Source organism: Enhydra lutris, unplaced genomic scaffold (genome assembly GCF_002288905.1).
Source record: "Enhydra lutris kenyoni isolate GAN:26980312 unplaced genomic scaffold, ASM228890v2 scaffoldscaffold37, whole genome shotgun sequence".
In the NCBI taxonomy this organism is placed as follows: Eukaryota; Metazoa; Chordata; class Mammalia; order Carnivora; family Mustelidae; genus Enhydra; species Enhydra lutris.
Genome location: NW_019154121.1, coordinates 27,239,944 through 27,265,591, shown reverse-complemented (window position 1 = coordinate 27,265,591; position 25,648 = coordinate 27,239,944). Strand labels below are relative to the sequence as shown.

At 54.7% G+C, this 25,648-nt stretch overlaps 1 protein-coding gene across 1 annotated transcript in view; it reads left to right on the top strand.

Annotated features, from left to right (window-relative positions):
* Window positions 1-25,648, top strand: part of LOC111154394 (protein kinase AMP-activated non-catalytic subunit gamma 2) — a 246,557-nt gene that overhangs the window by 73,642 nt on the left and 147,267 nt on the right. The window contains 2 exon segments of the mRNA XM_022513935.1: window positions 5,586-5,738; window positions 5,740-5,866. Coding sequence (XP_022369643.1) covers window positions 5,586-5,738; window positions 5,740-5,866 — 280 coding nt within the window.

The following is a 25,648-nucleotide window of genomic DNA, read 5'->3' as shown; positions in this document are numbered from 1 at the left end:
CATGCACCTGTGCTCCCACCTGCTCATCCACCTGTGCTCCCACCTGCTCATCCACCTGTGCTCCCACCTGCTCATCCACCTGTGCTCCCAACTTCACATGCACCTGTGCTCCCACCTGCTCATCAGCTGCTCCATATGCACTTCCCCTGCTCCCCCCTGCACATGCACCTGTGCTACCACCTGCTTATCCACCTGTTCTTCTACTTGCACTCCACCTGCTTACCCACTAGTGCACCCACCTCATGTGGCCGTGCCCCTCCTACCTGCCAGCTGTCTAATTTGAGAGCCTGTTGGGCTTTGCTCCTTTCTCTTCTTCTCTGTCTGGGTTCAGCCACGGCCCCCTCAGACTCCCCAAAGAAGGCAGAGGTAACGTGGAAGATCAACAATAAGCCAAGAGAAGAGGCTAAAAGTATCAGTAAATGAGCAATTTGGAGACAGTCCGAGGCTTTTGGCTTGTCCCATCTTGGACAGGAGTTCCTTCCGCCTGCCACGCCCCCACACTCGTCCTGTTCCAGGCCTTCCTTCCCTTTGGTGTCCACACCACTTTTCCTTGCCTCTCTGTAGCTCATTGCCTCCCCTCCCCCACCGGCCAGTCAGCAGCTCAACAAGGCTGGGCGCCATACAGGGTCAGGCAGCCAAGAAGGAGTGTGTATCCCATGAGGGTCGTTGGACCTGGCGAGAAAGGGGAGGTCAAGGCAGCCTGCAGTCAAGATGAGGGGCACCCAGAGAGCTGGGTGGCAAGTCCTTCCTGGGCCCCATTACCCACGGCCCAGTGAGAGGTGGCGTGAGGAGGGGCCGGCCATCGGGGTGCCATGAGCCATGTCCGAGTGGAGATACACAGCCACACGATTCTTCAGCTCCGGGTACTGGCAGCCTGGGTTGGCGGCGAGAGCGCCTGTGCTGGCGGCGAGAGCGCCTGTGCTGGGAAAGCTAGCCTGTTCCCTAAGCATTCGAATTGCCCACAATGAAGGCAACGTACTGGGTTAGGCCTGTGGGTTTCCACTGTTCCCAGCTCCCCATCCTGAGTGAGCAGGCAACCCGATGAGCAGTCACTGTGGCCCAGCCTGAGACGGCTCTCAGAGGATGCTCTTAGGAAGGAGCCACAGACCTCCCAGCCCAGCAGGCCAGTCTGAGGCTGCAGGCCGGCCTCTTCGTCCTTGAGGGCTGGCCACTTCCAAGGGTTTGACTGCGAGACTCCCTCCTTCAAGTGAAACCTAAGGCAGAACTGGGCATGCAGTAAAGACCCACGGTGAGGACTGGGGCCTCATCCAGCCCCACTGGCCCCCACTTTGGGGGCTCCCAGAGGGTGCCAGAGCCAAATCACTGTCACAAATGTGTGACTGCAGAGCGGAGAGGGACCTTGGAGGGTTTACTGTATACTCTGAATGCTGCGGGACACTGGTGACGGTGATGTGTGGGACACGGGCCTCCCGTGCCTGTGGCCTCGCAGGAGAGGAGGGCTTGACCTCCCAAGAAGGCAGCGAATTGTTCCAGAAGGTCTGACTGGTGGTGCAGGAGATGGAGGGACCTCCGTGCCCAGTTAGCTGGGAAGGCTCTTCTCCCCGACACAACCTGGAGACAGGCCTTGGATGAACGCCACTGGATGCGAGTAGACAGGGCGCGGACGCTTGGGATTACCACTGACCTTGTTGCCTGTGGCCTTCCCTTGGCCTTCCCATGCCCACCTCTGCCCCATCCCCATCCCATCCTCCTGACCCTTGAACCTTGGCGGTTCTCCAGTGAATCTCCGTGAGACTCCAGCGACCTGGAATTATATACACGGAAAGCCAGCCTTTTTGAGAGGCAGAGTTTGGCCACTACCAAGAAGAATCTCCAGACCACCTTGGAAGGGCCGCCCTCTTCCCCTGCCAGATTCCATCCCTTCCTCTTCGCAATCCAGATCACAATGTCAACACCCCTGTGAAGGGGAATGTGGGTTAGATTCTCGGGCAGCCGGCCCTTTCTGCAGACATGATGTGGACGGCCGAAGAGGGTGGGAGGTGCCGCTAGGCTCCGTGGGCACAGATGTGTGGGAACAGTCAGGTGCTTGGCGGCCCCCTCTGGGTCCCAGGAGCCCACACGAAGGGAGACAGATGGCCCCACCTGGGCGCCCCTTCACAGGTGCTCCTGACGACCGCAGGCATGCCATAATGTCTGTCCATGTGGTCCCTCAGGCCCTCTCACTTTACCCCTGTCTGTGCTGTCCTCCCCCCACCCCCAAGACGGCAGCTCTTTGTCGCACACTGCGCGTCTGTGAGGAGCTTCCGGTCCCCTTGACTCCACACAGCTGAAGCATGTGGTTCCCAGGCCGGCCTCTGGGGGAAGCTCAATGCCAGGATTTCTAGATCTTTCCACACGATGGGCGTCACTCTGGGTCTGCCAGCATGGCGTGGCATCTGGGCCGGTGCGGAGGGGTTTCTGAGCACCAGGCAGCCTGGCCTTTGCCTCAGCGGCCCTCCTGGCAGACGGCCCTACTGCCTGCCCCCCGTTTGCTCCTGCCCAGCAGCACACACCTGGGGCGGGGGGGAGTCTCTGGGCCCTTTTGTTCATCCAAACACAGGGACTCATCCAATGACATTTACCGAAGTTCTGTCGGACGGCAGCTTGCTATAGGCACGAGCCGAGGCCCCGTCCCTGGAGCTTCCAGTGGTGCCCGGATCTGCATCACCCCCACCCAGCGGGCGGGGAGCAGACGGGGGGCGTGCTGGGCCGTCTTGTCTTCCCACTGCCCTTGTCTTCCCACTGCCCGGGAGCACGATTAGGCTCTCACGGTCCCCCCTCCGCCCCATGGGAGAAGGCTGAGCTGGCCGTGTCCACCATCATTTGGCCTTTTTTGGGGGAAAGGTCTAACTTTCTCTGGGTTCCTCCTCAATGCCTGACTCAGTTGGCCTGGAATTCTCAGTACAGAGTGGAATCCCAGGCAGGAGAACCCTAGGCTTCCCCCTGGTTTATCAAATGAGGTTCAGGCTGGCACGCAGAGCCCCCCTCTGTGGCGGGCTCCCCGGTGGTGTTTGGCTCCACCCATCCCTGGCAGCCCAAGAAAATGGCCGTTTGTGCTTCCCATTCTGTCTCCTCCTTCTCAGGCCCTGGCTGCTCTCCACCCATCAGCCTGTCCAAAGCCCATCAGTTTTCGGGTTTTCTCTGACTCCACCCCCCCGACCCCCGTGGGACTCAGTGTTTCACCCTTTCTTCATCGGCCACGCCTTGCCTGCCGTCCCCGTCTTGTCCCCCCGACTCCGACCCCAACGCCAGCACCGGCTCGGTTGTTCTGCCTCCTCCCTGCGGAGCTCCCAGCACGGTGCAGAGCGTGGCAAACACAGGGCTCCCCTGTGCGGTTAGCCTTGCAAGTAGCGCCTAAACAGGACTCTCGCCTCTGCCCTCAGACTTGACCTTGACGTCCTTGCACGTCTACCAGGCTGCTCCGCCTCTCAGCTATTTCTGCCGCTCTCGGGAGGGATATGGTGTAAAGGTTAAGGCCATGGGCCCTGAAGTCCCATGTCACCACTTACCAGCTTTGTGACCTTCACCCTGTGTTCCGCTGGCCCCTTCTCCTGGGCTTCCAGCTAGTGGTGCTTGGCAAGTGACGGGGAGAGGCTAGCAAATGGTCCGCCCCGAGCAAATCTGACTGTGCCACTCCCTGGCTAAAAAGCCTCAGAGAAGAGTGAGGTTCTTACGCCGCATGTGGCGTCCTTCCATGATTCAACCCAGCCTCCCTAACATTCCGCGCATATCAAGCAACTGTTCGTTCCTAATTCATGACGAGGCGTGTGGATCAAATATGCACAGACTTATCGTGTCCAGAAATTGTGCCGGGGCTTCCCTGTCGGCAGTCCCCTTAAGCACAGACCCTGTGAGTTGGCCTAGTGTCCCCGCTGGACGGAGGAGGATCCTGAAGCTTAAGTCACTCGTCCAGGCTGCCGGATACTGGGCCGGGATTCCAACTCCAGTCCCTGTGTCCACACTCCTTGCTTGTGTGCTGCAGGGTCGTTTCCCACCCTGTGTGCTCTTCCTCCCCCCTGCCCCCACCCCCCATGTCAACAGCCACATCTATTGCCTGGAGAGCTTCTCCTTGGGGTTCAGAAAAACTCCAGAAAGCCTGAGTCCCGTGTGGAGGGGGAGAGTGGCAAGACCTGGAGCTCTGACGACAGGGGTTGGAGGGTTAGATGTTTTCCATATTAAATGGACAAAGAAAAACTTGGTCTCTCTAGGAGGAGAGGTGCTTGTGTGATACATCTGTTGTGCACGTCCTCTGGCTTGGAAACTCACGTGCCCAAGGGACTGGCACGGAGCCAGCCAGTGCTCCCCCAATAGGGCCACACGGGCCCTATGGCATAGGGTGGGGAGTTGCAGGAAGAAGTGACTTGTGATTGAGGGTCACCGAAGGGATCCGCACAAGGGCACAGCCTCCTGGAAGGAGCCACAAGCCCAGTTCGGGGTGCCCTCTGGTGGTGGGAGAGCTCACAGGGGCCCTGGGCCCCCCACTGGCCCCGTGTGGACAGAGCGGCCAGAGCTGCACAGATGCTACCTTTGGGCACGTGGGCTCACCTGCCTTCATGCATCTGTGGCCACCTGCCGAGTGGCCTCCCAGGGTCTCTGTGCTGGCTGCTTCCCTGGCTGGCGTGCCCCAGGAGCCATGTGGACAAGCCGCTGTTCTTTCCTGCTGTGGGACCAGGCTGGCCCTGAGGTCCTTCTGCTCCTGAGTCGCAAGTTTGCCGAAGCCACAGCAGGAGCAGCACATGCAGAGCCGGTTCCTGGTCTTAACAGATGAGGAAACAGGCACAGCGAGCCTAAGTGACTCAGGAGGGCACAGTGAGGGGTGAGCTGGGGTCAGACCCTTCCCCTCGGGCTGTAAGTACCAGTCCCTGCGCCCCCCAGCAGGACACATCCGATGTGCCTCCAAGTCTGTGAGCTGTACGCTTCGGCTTGAAGTTACAGGAAGAGTCCGGACATTTCCCAGACTGTCAAGGTCAAGTCACCCATGGAGTACGCCTCCGAGGTATCCGGCCTTGTTCACTTGCTTCCTGAGCTCTGTCAGCAACCCCTGTCACCCCCCACAGCAGCTCGGAGGGGGTAATTCTTGCTTCCTAGTGCCAGGTCACCTTGGACCTGAGCCCTGGGCCCACCGCGTTTCAGGTGGTAGAGATGCCTGTTTCCTCCTCCGACGAGGGCCAAGAGAACATTGCGTTGGTGTGGTCAGACCTTGAGAAGGACAATGTCAGGGTTTGAGAAGTAAAGGCCGAGGACAGACCCGCAGATGGATAAAGGGAAAACACATGGCCTCGAGCCTTTCTTGCTGCCTTTCCCATCCCAGGAACCTCTTTCAGAGAGCTAGGACGGCAGTCAGTGGGCCTCTGGGTGGCTCTGACGAGCCCCCTTGGGTCCGGTGCTTTCTTCCAGACCATGGGGTGGCCCCCTATGTTTGCACAAGAGCTCATGGCTGTTTCTGGGGTGGGGGGCCACGGAGGAGCAGCCTCATGATAGAGAACGTCCGGAGGGGCAGGCACGGGAGGGACCGACTCAGTGCAGGGCTGAGGGCTGAGGGCCTGTGCTCGGAATGACCCATCTGTTTGTCTGTCTCTCCCCAGGTGGACAGCCCCTGCAGCTCGGGCAGCCCCTCTAAAGGGTTCTTCTCCAGAGGCCCCCAGCACCGGCCCTCCAGCCCCGTGTCTGCTCCCGTGAGACCCAAGACCAGCCCTGGCTCTCCCAAAACCGTGTTCCCCTTCTCCTACCAGGAGTCCCCCCCCCCGCTCCCCCCGCCGCATGAGCTTCAGCGGGATCTTCCGCTCCTCGTCCAAGGAATCTTCTCCCAACTCCAACCCGTCTACCTCCCCCGGGGGCATCAGGTTCTTCTCCCGCTCCAGAAAAAGTAAGACATTGATGCTATTGATTCAGGTGGGTGCTGGGCCGCTGGGGACCTGACCTCCGAGGGCCGATGGGGCACGTGCCATTCGCAGGGGCACCCAGGCCAGCCGGGGGGGGTGTTGGTGACTTGGTGCCAAGTGCACGCGTCTTGTCTGTCCCCCAAGGACAGCGCTCTCTCCAGAACACGGTTGGTTTCCACCTGCCACTTTCTGCCTACACAAAGCCGTCGGTATGGGGTCAGCGCAAACGTCCCAGTCCTCCCAGTGGGACTTGCAAGGACAGCTACATGAAACCTGGGCCCATAGCCTTCCCTGAAATCTGCACCCGCAGCAAGCTAAGCTTCTGCACATTCCCCAGGGCCAGAGGACCCAGACCTTGGTTTGCTCTGCCAGATGTGCCCCTCACTACCTGTGGCTTGGTTTTGTGGGGTTTGAATGGACGTGTTTCTGACAGATCCTGACTTTCTGTTTTGGGTGCTGGGCAGCTGGGGTTGATTTACTAGAGAAACAAGGGAAGAAAATGTGTGTTTAGGTGAGCGCTCTTCACCTTCATGAGTATCTGTGATTTAAGGACAAAATACTCCCAGTTGAGCACCGTTGATCATAGCTGGGAGTGTAACGGGTGAGCCGCAAAGTAGACAGAGCGGGCTTCCACCTTCCCCGTGTCTTAGCACATCTCCCCACGCCATCTGAGTCTCCGTGATGATGTCCAAAGCTCCTGTTTGGGACGGCAGTGATTTGGGAACCAAACTTGCCCTTCGGTGTGCGGTCGGTCGCCTTCCTTTCTTTCCAGATCGCGTGTTACACTCAGGACCCGCAGGATAAAGCAACACTTGATCGGCAAGACCAAGGCACAGAGCACCGATTCAGTCTCTGGGGCTTAGAAGGAAAGGGCGGGGGGCTCTCTCTTTCCTTTCCTGTGTGGTGTGGGGTATGGTTGCTGATACCCCTGACGTCATCCTCCTAATGACTGGCCCTAAGCGTAAATGCACAAAGGTCATGGGTCAGCGTGGCCCTCCAGCCACTGGGTGACATGCCGTTGGGAATTAAGTCTACAAACCCAGTAGGTAGAGGGGAGTGTCCGGGCACTGATGTCCTAAGGCTCCAGAGAGAGTTGAGGCTTCCTTGACTGAGATCGTGAAACTCTCAAATATCCTCTAAGAGGAGGGGATGCCGGGCGGGTCGACGTCAGGACGCCTTGTTTCACTGGTGGCATCACGCCTGTGTTGGTTATAACGGAACTACCTTGTATTAGCCTCCTAGGGCTGCTGTAACAACTGGGTGGTTTGAGCAACAGAAATGTAGACTGTCACACTTCTGGAGGCCGGAAGTCCGAATTCAAGATGCCTTGAATGGCAGAGGTGGTTCTCCCTCTGAAGGGTCTCGGGGAGAATCTCTTCCACGTCTTTCTCTTGGCTTCTGGTGGCGCCGGTAACCCATGGTCCCCGTTGGCTTAGAATAGCGTCACTCCAGTCCCTGCCTCCCCCTCCGTCGTGGCACGGCATCTTTCCTTCGCGCGTCTGTGTCGTGGGTCTCTGCTCCTCTTCTTGTAAGAGCTAAGTCTCGGATTAGCAGACCGTTCTGCTCTAGTATAGTCGCATCTCGTCTTAATGGATTACGTCTGCAGTGTTACCCATTCAAAAAGGTCACATTCTGAGGCTCCCGGAAAGGCATGAGTGGAGAGGACACTGTCCAAGCCAGTACACGGGTCACATAGGAAAAGCCAAGATGTACGGTTCACATCAAGGGCTGGGAATGGAGAGGATTTGTGGGTGGAGAGGGGCCAGCCTGTGAAGGCCAGGGTCATTTCTGAAGGCGGAAGGGAGCATCCAAGACGCGGAGTCTGGGAGAGTGGTGCGTTGGGTGGTGGTGCTGGGCTGGCCTTTCAGCTCGCTGGGAAGCAGAAGGCCATGCTGCCTTTTTCTGTTTGGCATTTTAAAGGGCTCTTCCGTGTTCTTGGCCAGAAAATCCTGTTTCCAGGGTCTGTCTTTTAAGATGTTACGGAGTATCCATGACTTGTCGAGGCTCCTCTCTACCATCGGCCAGGCAGCTGTAGACTGAGCTCAGGGAGGCTCTGGTTGTCTCCGGCCGCTCGTGAAGACAAGCATTGATCAGGTGGGGCTGGGCGCTTGGCTTCTCCACAAAAGCTCCCTGGGAGGGGAGGCTCAGACCAGAGTAGGCCTGGTCCCAAGACCCATGCTCTTGACCCTGGACCACTGAGCCCAGGAACTTGGTATTCCCCAAGTGGAAGCCCATCCCGCCAGGCCCTGTCATTAATGAAGGTCTGTTTCCTGGGGGGAGGGGTGCCCTACTTGGCCAGGAGGAGAGTCGCCTGGGCTCCCTGCTGCCTGGTCTGCAGACGTGTCGCAGGGGTGTGCTGGCAGGGTGTGCCGTCTACTGCCTTCCCGCTTACTTGAATCAGTTCCTGGATCAAGGTCCCCAGACCGTGTGTTTCTCCCCACTGCCCCAGTACTGGTTTCACACGATGGAGCCTTGAGAGTAATGTCACTCATCAGTCTGTGTGGAGGGTCTTTATGAGAAACAGCCTGTGAGACCCGCGGTGTCCCCTGGAAGAGCATCACAAAGACGTCGTTCGTTCCCCAAGGCCCCTGGGAGACATTTCCTGTCCTGCCTTTGTCCTGAGAAGAGCTGAGCTTGCGAGCGATCGGGGTGTTTTGTCTGTAATGGACACTGACCGTGTAACAGCTCTGTTGCCTGCCGGACGTCTCAGAGCTGCCTTTGTACGAGGGGCGTAAAGTGGGCTTCTCTAGCCTCATTTCTGAATCTAATTTTGGTCCCCATCCTTCTTTCATACCACTTTTTTTTTTTAAACAAGGAAGACAACTCATTGGAAGGATTTGGGGGTATTTATAGAATTCAAAGAAGAGCTGACTGCTGGGGACTCAGGAAGGGAGGGGACCGGGCTGGCTGTGGGGGCCTTGGCAGCGAGAGTGTGCGGATCTTTCCATGAGATCCAGAGACTTCCTTGTCTCTGTGTCTCTCCTCTTGCCACGCTGAAGTCATTATAGGATACCTGATTAGCCTAGTTCGGGCCTCTGAACCAGCTGCTTGTGGGGGGAGGGGCAGATCCTGCAGCAAGACTAGAATGACCCATGACCCCCCCACCCCCACCCCAGACACGGGCAGGAAGTTCCCAGAGAAGAGCCCAACAGGCAGCTCTCACACTCTACTCTCCCAGTGCCCGGCATGCGTGCGTGTACACAGCGTCCCTTTTGGGGCCCCATCCAGTCACTCTATGTACACTTGTAAGTGTGCACACCACTTCCTCCATAGGTGGCAACCCTGCGTTGTGTCTGACCAGCACAAGTAAGGATGTTTTCCAAGTCCTGCCTCTCGAGGCCATGCCCATTTCTCCTGGAGTTCGGTCTGCAGCCTGTCTTTCTGTCGGGTGACTTAGGCCCCACAGGGTGGACCTAGAATCTGAAGGTTCAGCAGCTCCCCAGGTGGAATGGATATGTAGTCGAGCTTGATGAGCACTGTCATCAATGATCGGGACAAAGAAAGGACGATAGAAATCATGAGCGCAGTCCTCTTCAAAGAGGACATAAAAAATGAAAAGGAGATAATTCAGTCTTCAGACGCTCTGAGAACAAGAAAGGGAATGTGGGTAGGAGCTATGGATCCAGATGCCACATCTGGTCTTGGGACCAGCAATTTCCCAGGTTGGCTGGTGTTTGTGGCCCAGGGAAGAGAACCAAATCTTGGTTATATAAGGATCCATCCCATGGAGGACCTGCTGGTGTGGCGTGGCTAACACCTCCCACTTCCTCTGCTCTGCTGATTTAGTGGCATGTGGATTCGAGGCATGTCTTGGGGACTCTGGGTTTTAATCATACTCCCTCCAGCCCCACTGTAGGCCCAAACATAATTCTCATGATGGTCAAGGTCTTATCCCACCCAAAACAATCATCCACTCTTCTGCCCCATGTTCTAATACAGTGGTGGGCAAACCAGAGCCCGGGGACAAAATCTGGCCGGCCACCTGTTTTTATAAATAAAGCTCCGTTGAAAACAGTCATGCCCATTTGGCTCTTTGGACTGTGGCTGCCCTCATGTTGCAGCCATAGGATCCAGTCCACAGAGTCTGAAGTGTTTGGACCAAGCTACCGTCTAGTAGCTCCAGAAGTCCAGAGCAGTCATGCGGCAGGAGAAGCTTCCAGAAAGGTGAAGCTTTATCTTCAAAGGGGTTTTTAGAACTGAATCTTGCCTTTGGAGATGAGGGAAAGAAAGCCCGGTCAATATGTTCGTGAACTCAAATAATAAGATTAAAGTTTTAAAAAATAATAAAATAATTTTGCACAGTCAGCAAGAACCTCAAGAATGGCTTAGCATCATGTCACTAAACTTTGCTTTCTAATTGTTGTAATTACAAATACAACACCTAACAATCACAAATAATGACAAATGCTTTTACTGTGTCTCCTAAGTGCATCATACATGACAATTATTTTAATCCTTGTGTAAAACTCTATAAAGTGACTTTTTACCATTTTTATCAAAATAAAAACTGAGCCACAGAGAGGGTAAGTCATGGAGCAAAGGCCACACAGCTGGTAAGTGATAGAACCAAGATCTGAACTCAGGTGGTCAGAGTTGAACTCCCCAATCTACTTTTAACCCAGATGCGAAGACTCTGCTGGAAGAAGATTTTAGGAATCTCTAAGCCAATAGTCGGACAACAGCCAGCCATTTAGAAGAAAGGAAAAGAGAAGGGTTTCCTTGGAGATTCCTTACACCAAAATAATTTCCATATGGAGCAAAACTGTATGTTATTCACATGTCCCCCAAAATGGAAAAATATAGTCTTGGGGTGTCAGGCCTTTCTTTTGTAAAGGGTGAAAAAATGGGTTTGTAAATGCGAGTAAACATCACACCTTTCTCACCATTGCTGGAAGTTGGTAGGCTTGATACTCAGAGCATCAGGATGGTGGTCTGGGTAGAGAAGAGCTGGGGGGTCTGTATGAGAGAAGGTAAGGCGCATTCAAGGGAGAAGTACGTACGTCCGTGACGGGTGGTCCGATGAGAGAAGGCAAGGCTCCAGAAGGTGAATCTGAGCCAGGCAGGACATGGGAGTTCTGGTAGCAAGACCAGAGACTGCAGCCCAGTCACTGTGTCGGGTCGGATGGAAGAGAGAAAGGACACATCTACAGGGGTTTCCCATGTTCAGGGAAGACCACTGCACACCGGGCTCCCACCTGCCTCTTCACACCTCCTCTTCGGCAGGGCCTTCCTCTGGGGCCTGCACAAAATCAGCACATTCTGCACGTTACATGTTTCTTCTCCACAGCGAGTGCTGTGAATTGACTGGTTCCCTTGGCTGCCTTTCCAAACGGAATGTAAGCTCTCCGAGTGGAGGGGCTGTTCGGTCCTAGGCTCCTTTCTCAGCGTCTAGAACAGTGCCTGGCACTAGCGGGCGTCCAACAACCCCGGTACCTTACGTCCACCCCTGAGTCCACCCATGTGCTTGGCTCTCAGGCTCGGGCTTGGGCTCCTTCTGAATATGGGGCGTTGGCTTTGTTCACTAAGAAGTAAGCACGACTCTCACGGCAACGATAAAAGACAGGACGATGAATCGCATCGGAATAACCGCTTCGGAAACACAGACACGAACAGAAGCAGAAGCTCCCTCTCCACCAAAGGCCGGGAGCTCGGCCAGCAGGAGGTTTCCCTCGCCTTCGCACAAAAGAGAGCTTGCCACTAAAACCGAATTCCTGCTCCTGGCAGCCCGCCAGCTGCTCCACACGGTCATGGACACCCACCCATCCATTGGGCCTCGCCCTCCGTCTCCCGGGAAGGTTGACATCGGATCCCAGCCCTGCCTCCGTGACGGAGGAAGCCGCCGACCCACCAGCCTGCAGCTGCTTTCTCTGCTGCCGGCCCCGGCCTGCGGCTTCGCAGAGGTGACCTTCCCACAAGCCCTGGTGAGCAGAACTTGAGTCTGAAATTGCTGTTTATTAGAGTTCCTGGAGGTACGTGAATCACCTGCAGGCTCTGGACATGAACACCCGTGTTAGGAAGGCCCTGAATCCGGTGGCAAATCCACGGGCAGCAGCAGGTGCATGGGCCAGAGAAACAGGGCTCATGTAGGAATTAAGGTCAAGTTACTAGGCAAGGGCTCAGTGGAGAATCAGGTGAGATAAACCCTCTATTTCAGGTAGATTGCTAAAATATAGGTAGATTTTTAAAATCTATCTGTTGTGGGTATATTATTAAAAAGTACCAGTTCATTTTAGTCCTTACAATAACTTTTGTGGGTTTATCTGTGTCCCCACAAAAGAGACAGTTTGAGGTCCTACCCCCCCCCAAATCCCTGAATGTGACCTTATTGAAATAAAGCTGCTACAGATGTAACGAGTTAAGAAAAAGTCATCCTAGAGGTGGGTGGGGGCCACATCCGACATACTTCGTGTTTTGTAAGAAGAGGGGGACACGGAGACAGGCACACGGGTGAAGCGGTGGGAGGAAGGCCGAGATGGGGGAGATGCGTCTCGAGCTGAGGAGTCCCAGGGGTTGCCAGAGGCACCAGAAGCTGAAAAGCCAAGGAAGGACCCCCCGCCCCGCCAGTTTCAGAGGCCGTGGGGACCTGCCGGCCTTCATTTCAGACTCCTGACCCACACACTGTGATTTTCTTTGTCGCTGTGACCCTTCCACGGGACAGCAATGCCATTTCACAGATAGGAAACAGGTGTTTGTGTTGTGTCAGGTTTGGCTCGTGATCTTTCCATCACAGGAACACTTTTGTGGGGGGGATGTTACCACAGGGCTCAGATGCCCTCACTCTGGGGAGGAAGGAGGCTGGTTCTGAGGCCAGTTCCTCGTGGGTGATTTTCAAGAGAGCCGTTTCAGCTGCTGGGAAGGGAAGGAGAGCGTGTTACCTGGCCAAGGACTGAGTTGGAGATATCTTGTGAGTCGGAAGGGAAGGGGAGTGAAGGGTGGCCAAGCCTGGTGCCCAGTCATGGCACGAGCTCCTCTGCTTCTCCCAACCCCTCCCTGAAGCCGGGTTGGGCCCACAGTGCTGGGGCCAGATCTAGGTCCTCAGTGGGGAGAGCAGCCCAGAGCCAGCTGCCTCCCCGTGTGGGCTGGCGACCTGACCAAAAGAAACCCATTTTACGTCGAACCACTGAGAACCCGGGGCTTATTTCTTGCTGTGGCCTTGCTGAGCCTATCCTGGCAAAGCAAGGTAGACTGGTAGAGATGGATGGATTGGGGCTCAAGGAAGTTTTGAGTTGGTCTGTTTACCTCAAGATAGGAGAGATGAACACATTCACAGGCAAGCAAGCAGCTGATGGGGGGACTCCTGAAACACACAGACGGGTCGTGAGGGGCAGGGACACGAGCCTGCATCCATCTCTGGTGTTGGTTTCTGTTCTCCATTAGACTGCTGGGTTTTTGCTCTGGGGACACCTGTTTGTCCTCATGGCCCCAACAAGGCTGCCTGCCCCGCCAGATCGGCCATCACTCAGTGTCAGCCCTCTGGGCCTCTCCGGGTTGTTCCGGGCTTTGCATCGCTGGTGTGTGGAGGTCCCTTTGGCACCATGAAGGGCATTTCCTTGGGTGGCACAGGCGCCGTGCCTTCCCTGCTGCTGCCACACCGTTCAGCAGTGCGCTCTTTGCGCAGACTCAAGTTCCGGTCTACACGCGGAGCCTGCATGTGCCCTACGGCACCCCTGCAAGAAAGCTGCTTATCCCTGACTCAGGGGCCTTGCTCAGGGTCATCAAGCTCAGGGGTGGCATTGGTGCATGTGAGCTGGTCGGCCCCGAATGCGGTTGGGTGCTAAGCAAGGTTTGACCCGTCCCTTTCCTGAGGACACCTGGATTGTTCTCCTCAGAACCCATTGGCCCCTCTGACCTCACTGAATTTAGTCTGCCTCTCGGTGGTGGCTCCTTTGTGGGGCCCTGAGGAGCTGTCATAGTCTTTCCTCTGCCTATTTGGTCCTTAAACATACATATATATTTGAGAGCGCGTGCACGCATCTGTGTAAACACCATCAGATAGCTAAGCCCCTTCCATCCATTAGACACAGTCTTGGAAATGTTTTCCTGCCTATCGCTGAGATCATCTCTAGCTCTGGAGACACAGACAGGCGGCCATGATGCTCTTGGCTCCTGTGTGCAGCCCCTTTCTCATATCTTTTCTGCCCACCCTCCCCACCAGTCCCTCAGTCCTTCCTTCTCCTTACCAGGTGTTGGCAGACTCTGACAACCCATCTGACAAGTGCTCCCCCTTTCTTCATAACAGACCCTGGTTTTATTCAGGATCCAGGCCACGGCAGGACTTATCACTGGTCTAGTTCGGTTGGAATTAGCCTTTTCCCATTTGGGGAAGTGTCTGGTTTTGGGGTCACTGGCCTTGAGGTGAACCAGGGACCTATGTCTTGCCAACAAAATATAAGGAGAACTCTTTGAAGGATCAAAAAGTCATCTCCCCCAACAAAAAGAGATATGTGAGGAGTAACTCCCTGTCCTTACCTAGACTGCGGTGTGAGGATGTGGTTTCCAGAGCTATGGTGGCCAATCTTGTGACCATGGCCCCCATGCAAGATGGCGGAACAGGAAGGTGGCCGTGGAATCCTCAGGGTGGTGTGCGTCATGGAGCTCAGTGTTCTAGGTAATAGACATCCCTGTTGTTCAGTCTCCTTTAAGTTGTATTTTTCTTTCACATTCCATTAAAGGATCCCAGCTGATACACGTCTCTTTGGTGACAGAGGTGAGATTCGTCCAGATTGGGCAACCAAAGGAAAGCTGGAGGGGCTAATCGGGAATATTCCAGATGGAGGGCTGGGGGAGGGAGGAGAACTGGAGCACAGACTGCCTTGGGTTTTCCTCCTGTGCTATGGAGAAAAACAGAGCAGGTTACGAGGGCCGACGGGGGTGGGTGCTGTTTTGTGCAGGAAGGTGATGGGAGGAGCAGTCCCATAAGGGGACTGTGACGGCTTGAGACAGAGGGAAAACGCAGTGTGGATTAGCAAAAGCCTCACTATATGTGTCTGTTCCCAGCCTCTTTTCCTCCCAAAGTCGAAGTCGACGTCAGTAAGCAAGTGAGCGAGCTCATCAGGTAGACTTTTGGCAAGGTCTGATTTTTAGGTCTGAGTTCTGCCTTCTGTAACTTCATTTTCCCTGCGTGCCCCTCCTTCCACCCTTTCCTTTAAAAAGAAAAGTTTAGGGGCGCTTGGGTGGCTCAGTGGGTTAAGCCGCTGCCTTCGGCTCAGGTCATGATCTCAGGTCCCTGGGATCGAGTCCCGCATCGGGCTCTCTGCTCGGCAGGGAGCCTGCTTCCCTCTCTCTCTCTCTCTGCCTCTCCATCTACTTGTGATCTCTCTCTGTCAAATAAATAAATAAAATCTTTTAAAAAAAATAAAATAAAATAAAAAGAAAAGTTTACTTTTGACAAGTTCCTACGTAGCGATCGATGCCTAGAGCGGCTCTGAAGGGCTGTCCTCCTCGCCCGCAGCCGGAGTCCCAGGGCAGCTGGTCCGCCTGCAACCACAGCAGAACAAAGTCTGTCTGTATTAATCTCTCCACATTCAAGACGAGATGGGCTTAATATGTGCCCTCCTTTTGCCTCTGTATCCCGAATGCTCTTTTGAACCTGGTTTTCCAGAGAAAAATGTGGGGGCGGTTTTCGGGCTTTGTGGCCAAGTGACCACAAGGGGGCGATAGAGCCCCGCGTGCTGAGCCCTCTGCCCCGGCAGGTGGGCCTGGAGCCAGCCGCGGTCCCGGCCGGGTTCTCCCCGCGGGGATCTCCACCTTCCAGTGCGCCCCGAACAGAAGAAAGCTGATGTTACCACGCAGACGGGTGGACCTCACACCTGACCAGCCCTGCTGGGGCTTTTAAAGTGGGTGTGGGGGGGGTCTTCTCACATTGACTTCGTCTGTTCAGTCACTGTTTAAGGAGAACCTGCCGCACCCTGGGGACACAGGCAGGACGAGGGAGTTCCTGCCCTCGAGGGGGTTACTGTCTAGGGAGGAGAGAGCGGGAGCCGTGTGTGTTGTGTGTCCAGCCACGTTCCATGGTACCGAGAATAACGGCGAGAGGGTGAGGGTTGGCCGGGCTGCTCTGGGCTGGACCGCGGAGGGGGGCTCTGAGCAGGTTTGGGACGGAGCCAGGCGATGTGGGGGGCGGCCGAGCCCAGCAGAGGGAGGAGCGGTGTGAATGTCCCCGGCAGGGGCAAGTGCTGTCTGGCTAGGACTGAGTGGAGAGGGAGAGGGCTGGGCGGTCAGAGAGGTGGGTGAGGCCTTGCAGGCCAGGCCCGGATCCCGGGTTTGCACGAGGTGATCCTTGCATGGGGTGATCCGCGAGGCCATCCGCACCTGTGGCTGAGGGTATGTCTTGCACTCTGGAGGACTGGGTCGGCTACTGGGCAGGGAGAGTGGGGGACCAGCTGGGGGCCGCTGGAATGGACCCGGAGATCAGTTCTGGGGACATCCCGCCTCCCTTGAGACCTCCTGGAGCTCTGCCACCCCCAGAAAGCCTTCCCGGATTGCGCTTGCCACGAGCAGCTGCCAGAGCTCTGAAGTCTCAGTGTGGTTTTCCGTATCTGCGCCGTCTGGGTTCCCTTGTGGTACGCGTCTGCTACCTTCTGTCTGTGAGGAAATCGTGTGTTTACTGTTTCTCGTGCTTGCCTCTTCCCCACACGCTTCCCGGTCCCCTCCCTGCCCCCATGCCACTTAGCGCCTTAAGCAACATGGCCCCTGAGGCCTCTGGTTGTCGCCCTCCCAGAGAAGAGCTCAGGCATCTAGGCTGAGCAGGTGTGTCTAGGGGGAGCCTGGAAGGCTGTCGCAACCTGCAGGGAAAGGGCTGCCCTCACCACTCCTTGAAGAGGCAAAGTCATCTTGGGGGACCCTGGAGCTCCCTGTCCTGTCTTCTTCCTCTCGTGGGCTCCCAGCTCTGAGAGCTGCGATGCCTTATCCTTTCCCCCCACCCTCAGACCAAAACTAACTTTGACAAGGGTCTGACAAAAGTGTTTAAACCAAGGTGTGCATGGTAGGAGTTAAAGGTTACGTATTTCACGGGCTGTTGACACATTTAGCCTGTAACCGAGGGGCAATTTCTAGCACGAAAACCAGACTTTTTTGGAAGCAGTTGTCTTCACAGAACCCTAAGACCGTGCAGGGACGGCTCTCGGTGGCTTGCATAGGGTGGCATTTTGCCAGCTGTACCCGCCTCCCCACCGAGCTAAGAAATGGTATCTTGTCCTACGTCTACGTGGACAGCGGGTCACGCCAAGTGACCACTACCGACAGAAGTCAGCCCCGCCAGGCACTGGAACATTATCTTGGTCCCATTAGAAAAAAGCATTGAAAATCGCTGACCTGGACAGCCGCCTACTCTGATTACACTGACGGCTACTCAAGGTCATGACCACAGTATCTGCAGGAAGGGCTAAGAGGAAAAGGTGGAGGACGGACCCTGGCACCCGGGGAGTTTGCATCAGCCTGGTGGGAGGAACTTACAGCTTGGGGCATGACGATGAGGCCAGCAGCCTCATCACGGAGTGGTTTGGAATGTCTTTGACTGCAGACCCCAGCAAGAGACCCTTTTTATGCTATAATGCAGCACACACGTACTTACGATAGAAAGCCATTTCTCAGGAAACAGTACTGACCCTGGCCTGTGTGTTCTATTTCCAAGGCGATGCTCGGTTGTTCTAAAAGCAAGCTCTCTCTGCCCCACACAGCTGGTCTCATGGTGGGGCGGGGCTGGGGGGGGGCATTCTGGAAGACACCGCCGTACATGGCCATAACCCTCAGGATGGGTGCGAAATGCCTGCGTAGGGAGTCCGGCCGGGAACATTTAGGGCATGAGGATCAGTGGGGTGGAAGGAAGCACGGGGGTTTGGCCAGAGATGTGCAATGCTAGATGTTTGAACTTTCTGTTTCTAAGACCGGCTCACCAATGAGACCAAGGTCACGGGCACTTTGAACACCCAAAATAAACGTCATGTTCTGTCCGTACTTAAACGCGGAAATCCCACCACGGATGACTGTCGTCCTGGAGCGGGTCAGTTACAGCCCCATGCTTCACACCGGCCCCTCGTCCGCGGACCTGGATCAAAGGATGCCATGACAGCCATTTGAAATTCGCAGGAGCGTTCCAGAGAAGTCTGTTTAACTTGGAAGCCTCCTGGCCCTTTCACACCATGTCTGTCTTGGATCACAGACAGCTCCTCCTTTCTCTCCCGGCAACTCGACTTTATTTTTCAAATAAAAGTTTGTTTTCCGTAAAATGCCAGAGGTTTTGTACTGTGTGCAGAGAAATGAACTTTAATTTAGAGCCTCAAGTCTCTGATTCACATGCCAAGGGCTTCCCGGTGCCGAGAAGCTCCCTGCCTGAGCTCGCGCGTGGAGCCAGCCAGGCCCAGGCGGCCCGCCAGCCTGCGAGCGCCCGGGGTCTGGTGCGCCTGCGCGGGGAGAGCGCCCAGACAGTGACTTGCGTCCCCCAGGCCGTGGGTCTGGACCTCGAGGTTGGTGTCTCCGCAGAACGTCTGTGCTGAGCATTTTCAGGAATCTGTTGACGTTACGTGTCCCTCGGGGTCCCTGTGTATTTGCCATGGCCGGCCCTGCAGGGCTGTGTGGTTGTAAAGGTGAGGAGCTGCTGAGAAGCCAGGCGGGGGTCAGGGAGGGAGCGCAGACATCAGTGAAAAGCCTGCGCCTTGCTGGGTAGGAGAGGGGAAGGGAGGAGGGCAGCCCGGGGCAGGGTGCGCAGGCATGACCTGTTGGAGCTGGGACTGGGGGCCTGGAGGGGATGTACCCACGGCCAGACCTGCTACCCAAGGCCCCTCCTGTGCCCTAGCTGGAAGCCAGCCGAGAGGGGACCCGGGGCCTCACGGCTGCAGGGGCAGCATGCTGCGTGCCCAGCAGACGGAGCGGGGGACCCACCAGGAGTGTGGGTGAGAACCCACAGCAAGGTGCCGGCGCTGAGGGATGGCCCGCTCTGCTGATGCATCCAGGCGCACCCCTGCAGCACTGGGGTGACAGCAAGCTGAGAGGCTCTCAGGGGAACCTCTGTGACGCCTCCACTGAAAGGAGTCAACTCTAGGATGTCCTTGATGTGTGGTCCAGCCGCCACTCTGCCGTGTGCAGATCCCCGAGTTTGCCGATTGCTAGCAGGGCGTCCTTTGCGGGGCTGGTTTTGCGCCTGGCTCTCAGAGCAGGTCCCGGGACCTGTGCGGCGGGTGCCCATGCCACAGCAGTGAGAGGCCTGGGAGGCGGAGGGCGGCTCAGCCAGCCATCCGCACACAGCCTTTCCTAGACGCTGAGGGTACGCGGCGAGCAGCGAAATTTTGCCCTGCAACACGCTGGAAGGGGCCCTAATACTCTCCCTTCCCAGCCACGCTCTAGGACAGACAGACACTGGCTTCTCCCCGCCCCGACCCCAACCAGACAGTTCTCACCTTTTTCACAGTCTCCCAGATTCCTGCTGCCCCTCTCGTCCCTGCCTTTGGCTCCTGGGACCTGACTTTCTTTCCTTCCACACATTTTCTTATCACACGGCAGCTCGTCCCTCAGACTCTCCGTCTGTGTGGCCCTCTTCCTGCCCTGGATAGACGCAGGGAAGCTCCCGGAGGCCCAGGAGCACAGACAGGGCCCTCATCACGGGGTTAGGCAGGGCCCATGTCGGGTGGAGTCTGGGCAGGCTGTTCCCGACACAGGTGGGAACACCAAGGACCGTCCCTCCGCTGCTCCAGGAACCCCCTTGGGCCCGGGAGGCCCCAACAGCCCAGGAATAGCCCCTTGGCATATGTAGGGAACATATACATATTACAATGGAAAAGGATGCAAAGTGTTAATGTTGCAAAACTGTTAAAGCGAGTGATGTGAATGTGGGGGTGAGCACTGGGCAGGACCTCGAGGGGCCTCGGACCCTGTGGGGGCCACCTGGCTGCTGGGGAGATGCTGGAAAGAGAGGGACTTCTCACACTGGAGCCGGCGAATGTTTTCTGCACGAGGCCAGATGGCAAACGTTTCAGGCTTTGCGGGCACCTGGTGTGTCTTGCAGAAACTCAGCCCCAGACAGTGTAAATTGCATTCTGATAAATCTGATAAATCTTTATTTATAAAAGCAGGTGGCCAGCAGGGTCGGGCCCCCCTGTTTTAAAACATAAACCTGATCTTCTTATCCCCTTTTCAACCCTCCCCCCAACCCTTCCCACCACACTCAAGTCGAAAGGTCCTCCACACCCCGGCCCTGGGCTGGCTCTGAGCCCATCTCGCTGCACATCCCTGGCCTCTGACGCTCCTGGTCCCAGTGACGGATGCCATGCTGTGCCTCCGGCTTCCCCTTCGGGAAGGAGGGACTCGGTCCCCGTGCTGCTGGCTTTGCCCACAACAGAGAGCCATCAGACACAGGGTCCGGCCCCTTCCTGAGCTGCCCCGGTCCAGCGATCAGAGAGGCCGTTTGAGTGAAAGAAGGCGGGCTGGGAGTAGATGAACAAATGAATGGACCAGGGAGGCCGGAAGGACTGGGGGGCTCTGATGCGGTGCCCGAGGTGGGAGAAGGCTGTGGGGGCCGTGAGCCAGGGCCCGGCTCTCCCCCGGGGCTGCTGTGGGCAGACGTACCACACGCTGGCAGGATGCAGAGCTCCACGGGCTTTACCCTGTGCCTGGCTCGGTGCGATCCCCCCCGGCCGCACCGTGTCCCCAGACCTCCCCTGAGCTGCCCTGGCTCGCAGGCTGCTGCTGGAGCCTTCTAGATCGGGGCAGCTGCTGAGACTGAATCCTGGGGCCCAGCCGACTTCAGAAAAACGTGACTCATCTCGCCTACCCACAAAGAAAGGAAAAGTATGTGTGGCATCCAAGTTTCCTGAAAAGTTCAGCCAACACATTGCAGAGCTATGCGGCTGCCTGGCACCCGGTGCGGGTCCCCAGGGAGAGCGCCCTCTGCTGGCGATCGTGCTGGCGTCCCTGAAAGGTGTCTGCGAGGGCGCCGGCCGGGTCAGGGTGTTCTCAGAACCGGTGGTGGTTATGATTTGGGAGAAGCCAAGGGGACGTTTCCAGAAGACTCTCCTTTCCCTCAGAGAGCTGCAGAGCTCTCCCGTGCTCTAAGGGCCTGCTTGGGCGATGGTGGGACAGAGTGGAGGGAGATGCTAGTGAACTCTGCATTCTTGCCCTGCTGCTTTATTTCTGAATTCCTTTTTAAAAATAGCATCTCATTTTGGCAATTTCAAGCTCACAGAAATGTCACAAAAAGAGTACAAAGAATGCTTATGTACCCTTTGTCCTGATTCCCTGGCGCTACCGTCTTCCCGTATTGGCTCCTACCCGCCCCTGAATACATAAATATGTGGGTGTTTACATAAAATCTGAACCATCAAGAATCAGTCGCAGCATAATGTCCTTTTTACCCCTAAATCCTTCCACGTGTATTTCACAAAAACAAGCACATTCTCCAAAGTAGAGTTTAATGACCAAACTCAGGAAATTAACATGAATCGGGTAGTATTTGCTGAACTACAGGCTTTTCTCCCCATTCACAGATTATCTCAGTAGCATCATATTTTGGGAGAGGAAACGCTCAATCAGGTGTTGCCTGTGATTCTCGGTTCTCCCAAGATGTCTTAATCCAGAGAAGCCCTCAGTCTTGTCTCTCGTGAGCTCAACATCTACCAAGACCCCGGACCCATTACTGGGCAGACTTGGCCTCCTTCAGGGTTTGCCTGACGCATCCTTACAATTAGATCCGGGTTTGCTGGGCAGGCGCGACAGGGCCACACGTCTCATGCCCCGGCTGGCATCACAGTGGGAAATGCGTGATGTCCCTCGGACCCACTCCCGGGGATGCAGACTGATCGCTGGGCGAAGGGAAGCCTCTGCCACGGCGAGATCCTAACAGAATTACTGGTTTCCCCGTTGGAAGCCACACTGATTTGAGGTTCTGTAAGTATCTTCTTTCTCATGAAATGTTCACTTGCTAGCTCTGCATCCGCTGATTAGTCCTGCCTAAGTTGTTGCTGTGGTAGTTGCCAGAAGGTGATTTTCCAATTTTATCATGGATTCTATAGCGACTGGTTGGAATTCTACTAAGGAAGGAAATTTCCTTTCCTGTGAACGTATGTATGTCAGTGCTCACAGACTCCCGTTTTATTCAGTGGTTTGGTTTGTCCTGATCATATTTAGACATTCAGGTTGTCCTAGACTTGGCCAGCAGGAGCCCCCAGGCTGGTCCCTGTTTCCTGGGACTGTCCCTATTGTTATGTCAAAAGCGGTGCCTTACTTTCTGGTAAAACAAAGTCTTTCGGGGGTGTCAGGGGGGCTCGGTCCCGGTGGATAGCCTAGTTCTCTCTCTTCCTCTGCCCCTTCCTACCCTCATGCTCTCTCGCTCTATCTCAAATACATATATAAAATCTTCCAAAAAAAAAAAATCGAAGAACTCTTCCAGCCTCATCTTGTCCTTTCCCTGCCCTGGGCTGGAATCGGCCATTTATCCAAAGAGCCCTTGCTACTTGTATTGGCCAATAGTATCTGGAAATAGGATCCGGTGCTAAGTGTGCTCGTGGCTGCTGAAACATCGCGGTGTTTCGGTCGTCCCAGTAGACGCACTGGAGATACGTGTGCTCCAGTGGTTGGGTACAACAGAGAAGGTATGTCCACACGGGAGTACCACGCTGCTGTGACAAAATATAAAGATGGTATCTCTGAGCTAATATGGCAACAGACACGAATAGACGATTCTCAAGAAACAGAGATGGCCCCTGGACCGTAGATAAAAGCACTTAGACATCAATAGAAAGCCTTTCCCTAAATCCAGATTGTAGAGGAATTCACGTCTATTTTCCTCTACTATCTGCCTGGTCTAATGTAACTCCTTTTCGTGTGGTAAAATACAACAGATCAGGGGTGCCTGGGTGGCTCAGTGGGTTAAGCCTCAGCCTTCGGCTTGGGTCATGATCTCAGGGTCCTGGGATCAAGCCCCACATCGGGCTCTTGGCTCAGCAGGGAGCCTGCTTCCTCCTCTCTCTCTGCCTGCCTCTCTGCCTACCTGTGATCTCTGTCAAATGAATAAATAAAAAAATCTTAAAAAAAAAAAAGACTTGTTTAAAAAAAATACAACAGATCATTTACCATCTTAACTATTTTCTTTTATTTTGGAGGGGCAGAGGGAGAGGGATAAAGAATCCTAAGCAGACCCCCTTGTGAGTGCAGAACCCAATATGGGGCTCCATCTCACGACCCTGAGATCATGACCTGAGCCAAAACCTAGCGTCAGATGCTCACCGACTGAGGCCGTCCCCCCAGGGGCCCCATCTTGACCATTTTAAAGTGCACAGTCAGAGGCATTAAGTATGTTCCCATGGTGGTGCACCCTCCATGGCCATCCAGTTTCAGAACGTTTTCATCGCCCCAAATGGAAACCTGACACCCACCACTCCCTGTTCCCCTTCCCCCCAGCTCCTCGTGACACTGATGTCTTTTCTGTGTCTTCGGAGTTGCCTCTTCTGGGCACTTCATATAAATAGAATCATACAAAGTGTAGCCTTCTGTGCCTGGCTTCTTTCACTCAGCATATTGTTTTCGGGTTCCTCCATGTGGTAACAGGTGTTAGCGTTGTGTTCCTTTTTATGGATGAATACTACTCCCTGTGTTCCGACACACAGAGCAGGTGCTGCTTACCCATCCGTCTGCTGACGGACGTTTGGGTTGTTTCCACCTTTTGCCTACCGTGAACAGTGCTGCTGGGAACGTCGATGTCCAAGTCTATGTTTGAACACTTGTCTTCTGTTCTTTTGGGTAGATACCTAGGCGTGGAGTCTCTGGGTCCTGTGGTAATTCTGTGTTTCACTTGATGAGGAACGGCCAAGCTGTCTTCCCCAGTGGCAGCTCCATTTTGCATTCCCAGTTTTGCATTCCAGTTCCTCCGTGCCCACTCCAACACCTGCAACTTCTCACTCGTTTCCATTGTCCTCCTAGTGGATACCAGGCGCTGGCTGTGGTTTTGACTGGCTGTTCCCTCAGGACATCAGGCATCACCCCATGCACTTATTGGCCATTTGTGTATCTTCTCTGGGCAAATATCTATTCATTTTTCCATCGGGTTGTCTTTTTGTTGCTGAATTATGGAAGTTCTTGTTACATCCCAGATGCCGGACTCTTACTAGACGTATGCATTGTGAATTTCTTATCCCTTTCTGTGGGTGAATTTCTTCTCCCTTTCTCTTAATCATGTCCTTTGCAGTGTAAGAACTTTTACTTTTCATGACAGCAGGGTCTTGCTGACCAAAAATACCTTAACGTGTTGCTCCTTAGTCCTTGGCCCATGTGGACACTTGGAGTTGTTGAAATGAACGGGTGGGGGGGTGCCAGTGACCACAGATCATTGACTCTGGAGATGCCAGGACAGACGCCGATGGATGAGGGGACTGCCTTATTGTCACCATATTGTGACGGGCCAGCTCAGGGTCTGACCATCCCCTTAAAGCCCCCAGTGAGGGGAGAGCAAAGACAAAAGATTGTCTGGAGCATCGTTACTAAGTTTCATCCTCTGACCTTCTAGGAGCCCCTTGCCTGACTACAGCAGGTCTAGTCCCTTCCCAGAGTTTCTTCTCCATGGGAAGATTGGAAGGACATGCCGCGATGGCTCTCGTGGCTCGTAAGGCTTTGGGAGGAGAACCTCCCACCTTCCTCCTCGCCCTCTGATCCTGCAGGGACCCTCACTCAACCAGCCCCAAACCTCCTGAAGGGCAGGAAGCCGGCCTACAAATGGTGAATTAGTGCATTCTCCTCCCTGGGGGAGGGTTGGGATCAAGCTCCGCTAATCTTCCAAATCTGGGCCAGAGATAAGAGATAAAAGCCTGAGATGGGCGAGATGGGCGAGATGGGCGAGATGGGCGAGATGGGCGAGATGGGCGTGCACGCCAGGGGCTGCTTTCTTCAGGCTCCACTTAAAACAGTTTCCCAACATTTTTCTTTTCTTTTTTTAGCCTTTGCTGAAGCAACATACTGCGAATGCACCTTGCTCAATTTTCCTGCTGTAGATACTGACCCCTATTGACAAGATTTTTTTGCTTGTGTTTTATTTTTCTCTTCTTTACATTTTTAGTTTTTGGTAAAGCAGTTCAGTTACATGATAGAAAAAAAAAACACACAAGCAATTTGCCATGATAGATATTGAAAGGCAATAGTCCCTTACCCCACTCCACCAAAACCTAAAAGGAACCTTTTAAAATTGTGTACATATTCAGCTGTTTTATGGCTTATCGATGATACAACGTGTACATTTTCTTACACTCACTCCCTTACATATTCAGTTTCCCATCTGCTTTCCTTTTTAAAATTAATCGGCCTTTTCTTCTTATCGCCACCCCCCCAAGAGCCTTCTTAGGCATTTGTTTCTAATCACCCCTTTGCAATTTTAGCAGGACAGATATACCTTATATAATTTATGTACTATGGGTCTGTCTGCACTTTATATGTGAAAAGAGTACATCTCCCTCCCCAAGAGCCATTTTCACCCCCGTAGGGGCAGCATTGCCCCCCTCAGAATCATAATGTAATTGGAAAGGAGGTCAAGGCGAGTGATATCAGTGACACAGTAACATCGGACTAGTGTGGGATAAGGCCGATCTGAATGAGCCAATGATCTGGATTTTGGAATACCATTTTTGTATTTTGTCAACATCAAGAAGTGAACCAGCCACCCAAGTTAACTTCCGAGATTTTTGAAACTTCAACCACTAAGAACCAAAACGTGCATCTTATTTAAGTGTTCGATGCATTATACACTTCGAGGTTTTCTTCTTCGAAAGGTATGAACTGTAACTTCACGTTTT